Genomic DNA, 13,856 nt, shown 5'->3' on the forward strand with positions numbered 1-13,856 from the left:
AGCTGCAAAGGTGGAGAGGCTGCCAGCACTGAAATCCACAGGTAGGAAAATCTGCTCACCTATAATCACCTTATCAGGAAGTAATTAAAAATAATAAGTTTAGTCTGTACTGAATTAACACTAAAAACACAATAAAACATTTGAAACATCAAATTACCATGCTGCAGTAATGATAGTAATGGTTGGTACAGTGTAGTAGTAACACATCTGCCCTCTATGCTGTAGACTAGACTGGGGTTCAATTCCCTGGTTGGGCAAGCATCCTACACTGTACCAATAAAAGTCCTTAGGCAAGACTCTTAACGCTACCTACACCTACCTAGAAATGACCACATAAAATATGACCATAAAAATGCGCATGCTCAGTAGAACCACTCAATGGGTAGGTCAAAATGTTAGAACACCTAAGCTTGGGCCTTGGGCACTAGCTTCTCATGCTACACAGCATTGACCTGCTGCATAACCCAAATGTGCTTGAGAATGCTCAAAACTGATGATTACCTGATACAGAGCAGAATTCATGGTTCCATTAAGTATGACAAGCCGTCCAGGCCTTGCAGAAGCAAAGCACCCCCAGACCATCACGTTACCACCACCATGTTTGATTGTTGGTATGATGTTCTTACGGTGGAATGTGGTGCTTTGTTCCAGACGTAATGGGACCACCTTTGACTAATCCATAGAATATTATCCTAAAAGTCTTGGGGTCATCTAGATGTTTTTGGCAAATGTTCTTTTTGGTCAGCAGTGGATTGGCAAATTTTAATGACTTTGTTTTGCATCTGTATTTGAATCTCTTTTGAATGTCATATCATGTGCTGCTTATTGAGAACTTCTAGCCTGTTTCACATTGTCAGACAGGTTTAAGTCATTTTTAGATTCAATTAGATTTTTTCCTTCAATAAACAAAATAATCATTTAAAAATAGCTTATCTTTGTCTATAATAAAAACTATTTACTGTTTAATGATCTGAAACATTCAGATATCACAAAAATATAAGAAACTATGCAGGGGGCTGTGAGGGGTTAGTAACACAGATGTGACACAGAAAGTAACACGGATGTGAAGTAATGAGACTTGTGAGATTACTTTTCCCTGGAAGTAATAAGTAAAGCATATATTTTTGAATATCTATCCCACCACTGGTCAGTGATGCTTCGGCTTCTTATTTTGGAGCATAACCACAGTTTTTTACTCTTGGAGCAGATTGTGTGTTTAGATAAAAACTTGAAAGGCTAATTTTGGACCATATGTTTTTGAGCTGATTAACTGTGGGGTATGTTTGCATACTGCTGTCCCAAGAAGTCAAATTGGCTTGACTGTGTAAACAATGTACACACAGCTACAGGCTTTATAGCAGTAATACTGAAGTGTGTGTTGTGTCCCCTTCACTTTTAAAATGGCTGCTGTGCCCTTGGTGTTATTTACCAAGGGATGCAGAGAAGATGCATAGTTATAGAGGCTTGTATAGTCTTGTTTAGTCCCTTTTTCATTTCCATGAGCATTCCAATGCAGAATCCATAATTTATAGCGATTCCTTACAATTTGATACATTTATGCAACACTTCCCAGGCAATCTAACTGCAGAAAACAAGCCAACAGAGAATTTATGGCCACACGACTTACTGATTTATGAAATATGCAAGTAAATGTCATGGTAGAATTTATAGTGTGCAGAAAAAAAATCAAATAACTATGATAGAATAAAAGTTTGAACAGACCTGAGAACCAGAAGTAATAGCAGGTCATATACTACAAATAAATGAATTTGTTTTCAGGTTTTGTGCCTCCAACCTCAGATTTTATGCTCTCATCCCCTGTGTCAAGTGATCATTAATCCAATGCTCCAATCATTTTTTGCGGTCCTTCTGTTATATATTTCATATTTACTTATTTTGTTCATACATGTCCACAAATGTCCTGACCTCACTACCTGATCTCTTTTGTTTTGGCTCATGTCTCTCTCTTTCTCTCGTTTCCTCATTCTGTCTCTTTCTCCTGCCTGGCAGGTTGCCTTGCTGTGACTCAGGAAGCTCTATAATCCATTTTGTATGAAGCTAGAGGATTATGGACAAGAGGATGCTGTAGAGTGGATCCCCTGCCCTGAAGAGTAGATTGGTACACTCATTTCTGTCTACACCTCACACTGCCTTTCTCCCCCTACCTGCTCCCCGTACATATCAGAAGTCTAAACCTAAAAAAAAACAAAAAAAACACACACAATGTATAGCCATTAAAACAATAAAATAGCAAGTGTGCCTTAAACAAATGCAGGGAGCTAGAAGTGTGTGCTGTCACTGCAGAATAAAAATGAATGTAAAGCGCATTACTGGGAATAAGGGAGAGAGAGGAAGAGAGAATGATGAAGAGTAAGGATGAGAAATAAGTAAGAAAGACAGATTGTAAAGCCATGCAGAGTCTAGGCATGATGTTATTCTGATACCAGACCTACTCTAAAGATTTGTGGGATTTGTGATGAAAATACTTTTGACCATGTTGAAGGTGCTGAATGTTTCCCAAATGTCTCTGTGGGCACTGTGTCTTTAAGTTGTAGTGCCACCATAGCAACAATTCAAGGACTACAATTCCCATGATCTTGAGCCACAAGCTCAACTGACAGACAGTGATGTCCTGCATAATCCTGTCCTGCTAATCAAGTGCTGGTTTTACCCATTTAACTGTTGGATCCATTTGTTACCTATTCATACCTTGAAGAAGGTGTCTGACCGAAAGCTTGTATATAAAGGATTTCTGCACAGATCTGAGTGTGTGGAATATTTTTCACATTTAGATGTTATCCTTTAGCACCAGCACCTCAGCCAAGTCTGATACCAGACGAGCAGTGTTTTCTCCTAGACCAGGCAATGATATGGTGAAGAATGTCAATTTCAATGTAGCAATTATTTGTTCATGCACACCCAACCAAGTCTGGTAAGTTGCATCGAGTGTGAGAAATAAGGAAAGCAGTATGTTTTATTGAAATATAATGTTACTTTTGTGTCTTATTTCAAGTTTTGACAATGTGATTTGAATGCAGAGCTCCAGGGCACTGCTTGAAAAAAAACTGTAATAACTCTGCCCATTCCACTGATATAAGAAGAGGTTATCGAAAGGAAGGGACAACCATGTCTTGGGCCAGATGGCTTTGTCTGTCATCCAGATATGTTTTATTTGATCTGTGATGAAATTAAGAATAAATGCAAAGAGTGGACTATCAAATATGCTTTCAGTTTTGGGCTAAATGGTCCACAGCTATATATTTCCAAACCCCTACGGGAATGGGAAAACATAACGGCTGTTGGCAGGAACTTGAGTTGTCATGGCAAGGAGATCAATCAAAAGCAGAAATATCAGCTTGCTGATTATAATAGTTAATGGAAATATAATTTTTTTTAAAAAACTAGACTAAAATGTCACAATTGTATATTTTTTGCTATTTCAGCGTTAGAATGAGCAGCAAACTTGCAGACTGCATTTGCATGAAACTTTTTCCAAGCCTATGTCTGAAATTGACAGAATCCTTTAAGAGTCAGTAGAGAAGGAGAGAATCCCAGTAGACTACAGCCCACTCAAACCCTGTGTAGACCAGACACTTTATGTATCTACTATTGTCTCTCAGATACACTTGGTTTATGATATAGTTGTATGCTTAGGAGGAATATATTGCTGTCCTGCAGACTTAATACTTTGGGATGTACAAAACACTGTTAGCTCTCCTGCACTTCCATCCTTTAACAGCACTTTATTGTCCTAATTTAATTTTTAAGAAGATTTTGAAATACCGTTTCTTTCGTCTCTTTTAAATCCATTGCTTATAATCAAGTTTTAATCATGTTTTTTTATTCTCCTACATATCAATTTAAAGTTTCCTATTTATAAAGTACCACAATTTCCACAGTGTCATGTGATTAACACTGTACTAAGGGTGCATCAGAACAGGAACTGTGCACCAATTATGATACCCAATACTTTTCACCCAGAAGCATGTATAAAATGTATAAATTGGGACATTAGAGAGAAGAATCAGAAATAAAATATTTATTTCTATAAAGTTACAAACACAGTAAAATGAACAAAATGCAGATATTTTAGTGAAGTATCCACAGTATTGTCTAAAAGTTGTGCTCTATCAGAGTACAATAAAAACATCATCAAACAAAGGTTTGAAAAATCATTTAAATCTAAACATCTCTCCACCATATTTTTAACCATATTATCCATTGATAAGATGATTCCATTATCATTGTGCCTTAATACCAAGAAGCCAACTGAATGGTGCATTTAACATCCATCAACTGACTTCAAAACTTGGGCTCAACACAGAAAACAGAATTATTGTCATTCTGTGCTGACGAGCACACTTGCCCAATGTGAGTGACTGCACATGATATTCTGTTGCTAATTTTTTGTTGTTCAGAACTAAACTGCCAGTGAGAGACCACCTGGTTTTGGTACCAAGTTTAAGTAGACTTTAGAAGATTTAGCAATGTTTACATTGTTTGCACCTTGATGAATGAAAAATGCACCTGCAGCGAACTTTTTTTCCTGACAGTGTAGCTACTGAAGTAGCCGATATTTGAACGACTGTCACGATTGGTTCCTCCCACTCCCCCATGTGCCGTGTTTATTTCCTGGTTGTCCACATGTTTCTTTGTTTTGTTTTTCACCGTCCTGCCCCCTTGTTTTGTGACTCCGCCCCTGATCCACCTGTTTTCCACCTGTGTCTTGTGATCCCTTGTGTTATATAAGCCCCATGTTTGCCCTGATCTGTGTTGGTCTTTGTTTGTAGGCTTGTTTGATATGCTTTATGTATGTGCTGTTTGTGTTGGATGTTTTGCTTGTTCTGTTTGAAGTGTAGTATTTGGATCCTGTGTTTATTTCGTTATGTCTGAATCTCGTTCTCTCCGTATTGGCTCATTGAACCTGGACTGTTTCGACCACAATCCTGGATTTGCCCTCAATAAAACTTGCTTATCTCAGTGTATGCGTCTGCCTCATTGCTCCATGTTACAACGATCGCCAACCAAAAGCACAAATGCATATAATTTAATTGTCTTGCACTTGCTACTTGGCCTGACCTACATTTCTTACACGGCTTAAAATCATCTTTAGCAGCAAGCATAGTTTAATTTTTAATGCACTTTTGAGAATGAAAAGCAGTCATCTTGGTTTTTTTGTGTGTATTTTGGAAAACAAAAATTAAATGATAACTACAGAAAAGAAAAACTAGATAAAACTAAACCTGTCAAAAACTGAATATGAAATGTGTGGGTCTGTGACAGAACTGAGTTTTTATACAGTGTCCACTGAGACAAAATCAAGTATTTGTGTTAAAAGTTAAGAAAAACTATGCTCCAGCTGATCATGTAAAACCCAATGGTGTATTTTTTCAATATCAACATCATATCAGTATCAGCAGTTAATTCCTTTATAAAATTGTCATCAGTCATGTTTAGATTTGACCAATATTTTAAACCAGTGAGCATAAATATCTACATTTTAGGCATTTGTAACCCCACAGAAAAAAAGGTTTCTCTGTAATGTTAATCAAGGCAGATGTGGTCCCAATTTATACATTTTATAAATGTTTATGAAAAAGAATCATGTACATAAAAATACCAGAGATCAGCATCCTCCTACAATTCCAATATTTGTGCATTCCTTATAAGAATGTAGATAGAAAGCATTGAAATAATGCCAAACTACCATAACTACAAAATTTTGGGTTGAACTACTATAATACACCACATTAGAGATCCCACTCTGTCCATATGCTTGTGAATATTTTAGGTGTTAGCAAGGCATGATGAAAAGATGACACAACAAATGGAAAATCCACCAAAACTGCTTGCATAATGGCACGCAGAAGAACCTTAAAGCTGCTCTCCCAGGAGCTTCATGCTCTTCTTTTTTGTGTTTTACTTTTCTCAAATGGATAAACCATCATTACCATTTAATGCCTAAACAGCACTACCTCATTAAAAGAACATGAAAGTACTGCTCATGGGGTACTGACTTAAAAATAAAGGTTTGTTCAAGGCATTATTTTCTTTGCTTTTTTGCGGGGATTTTTTTTTTCAATTTTCTCCCTATCTCAGTCATATCTGATTCCACCCACTAGATAGGTCTCTCACTAGTTAGTTAGGACTAGTTAGGAATCACAGGACTCCAGTGAAGGCAAACACCAGCTTCTTCTGAGTCATGTGAAGCCAGCCTACAATTTCTGTGGACAGCTGAACGCACTTGGAGGAGAATGCTAACTGTTCTGTTGTGTCAGCTAACAGACACCTGTGCTGGCTAGCATCGCACTGAATGATGGGAGGGAGAGAGCTGAGGCCAGTTGTGCTCTCTTGGACTCCTGGCCATGGAGAACTGTAGCATCACCGAAGATCGAACTCGTAACATTATTTTAAAGAAGAGATGCTCCTGTATATGCATCGGAATATGGGCTACACATATAAAGAAGTCTCCTTCAGCCAAACAGCCCCTTTGAGAAACACATTCCCACCAAATCAAGAACCTAAAAGCAGTAAATCAAAAAAAGGTAGGCCCACAGATGCCCAGGTCAGCATTATAGACAGCAAAAACAGGTGAACCACAACAAGAGGATATATGAGCGCACATAACCCTGAGACTGTCCTTTCAACCAAATTTTCTTTATTCAGCGAGTCCACTGCAGAGCAAAAACAGCAGTACTGATGGTCATCACTGTCAGAGTGTGCCCACAAAAGCTCAGCAGAAGCGTTGTGTAAGATGTAGGGGCCGTGACAGACCCTGGATGACAGTGTAAGTAAACACAGAGCACAGCAGCCTCAGGGGCCAAATTCTCCAACTGATCTAACTGGACCACTGCTGTTTCACGGTGGGCTTACTTTTACTAGACAACAAAGCAAAGGTTCACCGTAACATCTTTGGCAATAAGTATGTAATAATTGTATGTAGTAATAATGTATCTATAATAATGTGATTATATATATATATATACTGAAACAAGTACAAGAGTAAATGCCCTAGACTTTCTTCAGTCCATGCCCCAAGGAAACATCTCTCCTAATAATATGTGGCATATGTTAACAGGGATGAAACAGAATAACATTTTATTAATATTGAAATCATAATTCTTAATATACACTGAATGTGATGGAAAGATTTCAGTACTGTACAGAAGTCTAAGCGTGCATATGAAGGCCAGGCTGCTGCTTCTCTGTTGCCAGGTAGCCACATGTATCGGTTTACAGTCTCTGTTTGCTGAGTAATAACAATGACTCTAGTTTTTAGGTTCAGCAGGCCACTCTCATTTGCTTAAAGCCATATCATGGCTGTGGTTCGTGCCCTTCTGCAAAAACAAGCCAACATATGAAACCCTGACAGAGTATCCAGGTCAGGTTAGTAAACATTATCAGACTGGGCATTTCCAAATGTTTCACATCGATTATTACTAGACATAATTTATAAAAGATATCAACACGGAAATCTGTACAAAGCCAGCAAAATCACAGCACGTAGGGAATAGACAGCAAGCTAACTTACCGGTGACAATAAGACTCACACGCTACGTGACGGCTACAGCATATGCGTCTTCATGATGGACAAGGTGCTGTCGGACCACCTGGCACCAGCCTCAACGTCTGATAGCATGTCGCCTCGCGCTCCTAGTCGTGAAATGAGAGAGAGAGAGAGAGAGAGAGAGAGAGAGAGAGAGAGAGATGAGCGTATAGGGTAGAGACTGGCGGTCAAGCCGGGTGATACCAACTTGCAGCCTGTAGGGGGGGCGAAGTAAGTCATCAGAGCTGCTCTGTCATGAAATAATATGTTTTCCGATAGGATCGTTGCCTAATTCAGGTCACTGTAACTCCAAATGTCGCTGTGGGGAAAATGCGAGCTGTGGAAGTGATTTCAGTGCACACCCCAGAAAAAACCACACCACCCTTCGATGCTGATGTTAGGAATCGTTGTCATCTAAAACCATTTTGTCCTGGTTTGCACCTGCAGGGGCCTCTTCCTCGGTGCTAGATAGGATCTAGTCCAGCACTGTTTTAGACAAGTTCTTCCTGATAACCAAAGATCAAACCAAAAGTGTCAACTTTTTTGCCATATCATCTTGTGATCTACTCATAATAATGCAGCATCTCTGACCTTAGATCTTACTTCCTTATGTACGGTGTTTGAACCTGCAACCAGCTCATATCTGTACGTCTGTTAAACGTCTCTGCCAAAATATAAACGAAACATCCGATGTGGGGAAAATACATTTGTACATGTATTTTTATGTATTTGAAAAGCATTTGAAATACATTCCAAGCACTAAAATGTATTTCAAAATATATTGTCATGTTAAACAAACATATTTTTAAATGCCTTTATTTTAAAATATATGGTGAAGTATTATACATAGAAATGTACCACACAAAAATAAATGTTTGTACATGTATTTATAAAATACTATTGAAAATGTATGAAAATAGCCAAAATACTGTCTAATGCACTTTACTGTTTGAACACCTTTTGAAATGAATTTGTATTCCCGTATCTTAATTTTATAGATTAGCAAACGAACCTTTAATATGGCAAAAGCACGTGTTGTAGGTATTTACACGCTGTGAACACACAGTTATGATTTGATATCTTGTTTATTTGAAATACATTTCCTTTGAGCACATTCTGTCTTACTGCATGTATATATGATTAATGCAAAACACAAAGCAAAACACAGATTCAGTATTCAGTTCATTCAGTTCACGTACATTTAGTTACATCTGTAACCTTTGCTGAAACTACACACAATTGAAAAATATAATAACAAATACGAATAAAGGCACTTGAAAAACATATTTGATAAAGACATTTGAATATGTTTTTTTTTCTAGATGGTACACACATGAGCCCATCACGTAACAATATTTGTATGAGTTACGCTTTGTCTCACACACCAAAGCAGGTCAATCGGCACAAACATGCCTGTCGACTAGTCTAATATTCATGTGGGTTGGACTTTGTACCACATTATATATACAGAAGTAGGTCAATTGCCTTAGTTATTTTGTCAAGCTATATTCAGTTTATCAAACCTCTAGTGTAGCTTCCTGTATTTCTGAGCATAAAATCATGAGAGGCCAGAAGTTCCTGTGAAAATTACAGATTATATGATTTTATCCCAGTGTTGTTGTTTCAGAATCTGTTTTTTCAAATGATCTAGATGACTTGATAAAGTTTTCAGTCTAAAATGTATTACTATTATTATTAGTAGTAGTAGTGATAGTACTAGTAGTAACTAGTAGTAGAAGTAGTAGCAGTAGTACGAATACAACAACAACAAGTGATGTCCGTTTAGATGTAAAATGCATTTTTTTTATTATTATTTCTTAAAATGTAATCAAAATCCAATATAATCCCATTTCCGACGTGGTTAAAAAGTAACGGAATGCCTATTTATTCATGAGACATTAATATAATATGTAACTCGTAGTAAGCTTCACCAAAGGCGTTAAACCTAGACGGTGTTCACAGTGAGAGACAGTGCTAACTCTTTATCTCTTTAGCTAGGTAACTAACTCTCTAAAAGGGAAAGACGCAGGAAAAGACGGGGACTGTAAAATATTTATTGCGTCCACATTTGTCTTGTGGACTGTAGCTAAAGGGTCAGTTGCAGCCGCTCCTCGAGGACTTTTATTTTGTGTTGCAGGACTGTAGTCCGTTAAGAACTCTGCTCTGACGCCCCGTTGACAGACTGCTGTTTCGGTTAGCTGTCGTTCAAGTCCAGATCATCGACCGAGTCCCGCTCAGTGGCTGAACATCGAAAATGGGGGCTTGTATGGCATTATGTTCACTTGCAAGTTGTGTAAGTGTTTTATATCTCTCTTCTTTTTCCGTCGTAGCCAGACAGCAGGTGACTGGCTGGCTGGCTAACAGTCAACAGCTCGCTGAATCTGTAAAAATGTAACGTTAGCCGACTAACACATTCTTAGTTAGCGTTAGCTGTCCGGTCCGAGTAGACTAACTGTAGGTTCACATACAATTGTTTACTTAAATAATCGAGACTAACTCACATTTAGCCTGATAGCATCGATTTGCTTTTAACGCACAACTGGCTAACTGTCGGGTTGTGACATTTAGTTAGCTTGTGCGGAAATGTTCTTCATTTGCATCATCATGAATAGATATTTCGATCACTTTTCAGCGGCAGCTGACTGTGTTTCCTCCCTTTAGTTAAACACAGCTCTCGCGGTTTAGTCTGGTTCGGCCTTTTAAAGATACTCCTCGGTCCTCCGCTGGGAGAAACGTAGTTAGAGAAGAAGCTCCCGCTTAAAGATTGATTTCTCTGAACGGGCTAGAATATAGTTTGTCCTTAACGTGAAACGTGAACTGACGTTTTTAGGGGAGAACATTAAAGACAAGAAAGTCCGACTGTCTCGTTCACTATTAAATGAACACTGAGTGCTGTTTCTTATGTGTTTAGGCCTGTGTGTGGGTGTAGCCTTAGTAGCACACTGGATGAGTCACCTAACTCGTGAGTTATAGCTAATATAGTTGAAGTAGCTCAGCAGGGACACTGCTCTTAACGTTGGTAGCTGAAAGCTGGTGTGTCCTTAGAAAAGTTCTTTACTTTAGACCAATAGTTGCTGTCAGCCTTGTCAATAAAGAAAACAGCGAGGTTCCTTGTTTACTCTACACCTCATCAACGAGTCACTGAGTCAGAAGCCAAAAGTGTCGTTACTGTTGTTCACGTTAACTAAGGCTAATGATTAAACCATTAATTGCTAGAGGAAGCTTGTGTTTTATTTTGGTGTCCTGTCTTGGGGAGAGGACTGTGACAGGAGACCAATCTCTTCCTTCATTTGCCTGCCCCTCCGTCTTCTAGGCCTCGTGTTTATGTGGCTCTGCTCCATGTCTTCTGTGTGGTTGCTGTCCGTCATCCAACAATTCTACAGTCACGCGGCTGGTCTTCTCCTTCTTCCTGTTGCTGGGAACACTTGTGTCTATTATTATGATCCTGCCTGGCATGGAGACTCAGCTTCGCAAGGTGGGTACAGTATCACTCCATCTGTGCTCTGAGTGTGTTGTGGTAACTGATTAATATGCCAGCAGACTTACATTTTCTTCAATATTCCTTCAGATTCCTGGATTCTGTCAAGGCGGAAGCACCATACCAGGTGTAGAGAACCAGTTTAACTGTGATGTGATTGTGGGCTACAAATCAGTGTACCGCATGTGCTTTGCCATGGCTTGTTTTTTCTTCCTCTTCTCTGCCATCATGATTCGTGTACGGACCAGCAAAGACCCCCGTGCAGTCTTTCAGAATGGGTATGTCATTAAATTGTGGCAGTGGTTGCAAATTGGTCTGTATTTGTTTCACAGTAGTTAATAAATGGCTTGCTTTGCTTTTCTTCTTTCCAGAGCCTTGGATTAGACATTGTGGTTACATCCTACATGAATGTATATTTATCCCTGACTTCTTGCAGTCTACTGAGCTGATTTCTCTGTTGCCTTTTTGTCCACAGGTTCTGGTTCTTTAAATTTCTGATCCTTGTTGGTATCACTGTTGGAGCCTTCTTCATCCCTGACGGAACATTTCATAACGGTACGTAGAGTATGGAGTGTAAGCAGCTCCTACAGCGCAAACCATAATTTCAGATAAGACATGAGAAGAGACAAAAGAAAAGCACAAAACTTTGACTGCATATTTATAGATATTTTGAAAATGCATATCTTGGGATGTTTGTCCCTTGATGGGTTAACTGATTTGACATGACATTATGTAGTGGATCGTGTCTAGAGGTGCTCTATCATGCAGTCATTACATGGTATAGTTCTGAAGCATGTACGTTTGACCAAGTTATTAAAAAAACATTATTTCTATCTTTGTATGGTCACAAAAGAAAGGAAAATAGCCACAGATGTTGCAGCAGGCAGTTATGGCTAACTCTAAATATCATGGCTGTCATGATCATGATGATGGAATTTGGGAACAAATGTGGAGAAGGTAGAATTGAATACAGGGCAAAAGAATGTTCCTGTCTCTAGTTGAAAAGAAGACTTTTTTTTTTTTTTTTTTTTTTTTTTTTTTTTTTTTTTGGAAATGTTGTATAATGCATGGATGTAGTATTGAAAACAACACAGGATGTTGTTGTGGCTCATTGTATTAGCAGCAAGAAACTGCTGCTCTCTGACTCATAAAAATTACTCACTGTGAGGGAAATTTAACAAGTTCAGGAACAGATATTTGAGTTATTTGATTAGATACTGTGAAACAGAAAGTGCTAGCATGACACAGCATAGATGTTTATCAAAAAAATAGCCTGTGGTTGTCAGTTTTTTTTTTTTTTAATATAATTTGCATTTTTGAAGACACTACATCACTTTTTTATCATCGCAATTATATTTCAGTGTGTCATTGTGGTCACTACTGATGTATGAGTCTGGTGTGATGGAGCAGGGAAATCACAACTATGTAAGACTAAGAACCAATGAGCTAATTAACCACTATTTATATTAACATCCTTACTGTACACTAACATATTTCTTCTATCCTTTGCCCACACAGTATGGTTCTACTTTGGCATCGTGGGTTCCTTCATGTTCATCCTGATCCAGTTGATCCTGCTTATTGACTTTGCTCATTCCTGGAACGAGGTGTGGGTGAGAAACGCTGAAGAGGGCAACAGCAAATGCTGGTACTTTGGTAAGTCAGCCTCCTTCAGGGAACCTGTAAAGCTACACCTTAGTACAAAAGACTTTAGCAGGGTGTGTCACATTCGAAGTAACTTGAAACTGTTGTATGTGTGTAGGTCTCCTGTTCTTTACTATACTGCACTATGCCCTGGCCTTTGCTGCTGTGGTGCTCTTCTACCTGTACTATACAAAGCCTGATGCCTGTGCTGAACACAAGGTCTTCATCAGCCTCAATCTCATCTTCTGTGTCATCATCTCTGTTGTGTCCATTCTACCCAAAATACAGGTACTCAGTATTCCAGGGTTTGCTTTCATAGCATGTAGAGGTAGAGCTGGGTGAAATGGGGGATATTTTAGCAAATACCTTGATAACAGTAAATGTGATAATCTAGAAGAAAAAAGAAATGACGTTGTTACTGTTGAGCCACTCAAATGATCAATCCATCAACTAGCCCCATCAGAAGTCAAATTATGTTCCTTAAAAAAAGGTTTGCTCTGATTGGCTGAAGTAAAAAAATTGCCAACAACAATTGTCTAACTTCACAAAAAGGTGCAACTCTACTCACAGAAAATAAGTTGTTCCCAAAGTAGGTGTGGCCTTAAGTAAGTCTACAAATATTAGTATGTTTTCAATATTATGTACTATCTTTGTTTATGAGTAAGCCGGGGTTTCTTTTGAACTAAGCAATGCAGTTTTATTGTTCACTTCCACTTTTTTTGCTTTTTATGTTTCATTACTCTCATGTTTATTTGGTATAACTGGCTTCTCTCGGTTGCAGTTCTTTAGACTACAGTGTACGATGAGTTAATTGACACACATTATAACTTTGCAATGGACTTTCACTTCTGTACTCTCCATTTGCTGATCATGAAGTTTAACAGGAGTTCCATGCTCACATCAGCATAAGCACAGCATCTAAAGCACTAATAGCAAGCGGTTTTATATATCTTTTATATAGCCCCAATACCTTGCAAATCTAGATTACCACTGACAATCAGAACAGGAAAAGCCTCAGCTCAATAAGTGGAGTCCAAACTGAATCCTTAATAAATAATTCCATAGTGCAGTAATGTTAAGTCTTTTGTTTATACGAGCCCAAAAAGCAGGAGTACAAAATCCAATTGATGAAACATACAGTAGGTTTGGATGGACATTGATTAACTTAGAAAGCATTAAAAGTGATGC

At 38.4% G+C, this 13,856-nt stretch overlaps 1 protein-coding gene across 1 annotated transcript in view; it reads left to right on the forward strand.

Annotated features, from left to right (window-relative positions):
- Positions 1-9,674: 9,674 nt before the first annotated feature.
- The window catches only part of serinc2l (serine incorporator 2, like), an 11,082-nt gene continuing 6,900 nt past the window's right edge, over positions 9,675-13,856 (forward strand). The window contains exons 1-6 of the mRNA XM_017724073.2: positions 9,675-9,839; positions 10,860-11,021; positions 11,115-11,302; positions 11,500-11,579; positions 12,543-12,680; positions 12,787-12,956. Of these exons, the coding sequence (XP_017579562.1) occupies positions 9,801-9,839; positions 10,860-11,021; positions 11,115-11,302; positions 11,500-11,579; positions 12,543-12,680; positions 12,787-12,956 (777 nt within the window). The 5' untranslated portion in view covers positions 9,675-9,800. The remainder of the gene's footprint in view (positions 9,840-10,859; positions 11,022-11,114; positions 11,303-11,499; positions 11,580-12,542; positions 12,681-12,786; positions 12,957-13,856) is intronic.

This window comes from Pygocentrus nattereri, chromosome 3 (assembly GCF_015220715.1).
Source record: "Pygocentrus nattereri isolate fPygNat1 chromosome 3, fPygNat1.pri, whole genome shotgun sequence".
Lineage (NCBI taxonomy): Eukaryota > Metazoa > Chordata > Actinopteri > Characiformes > Serrasalmidae > Pygocentrus > Pygocentrus nattereri.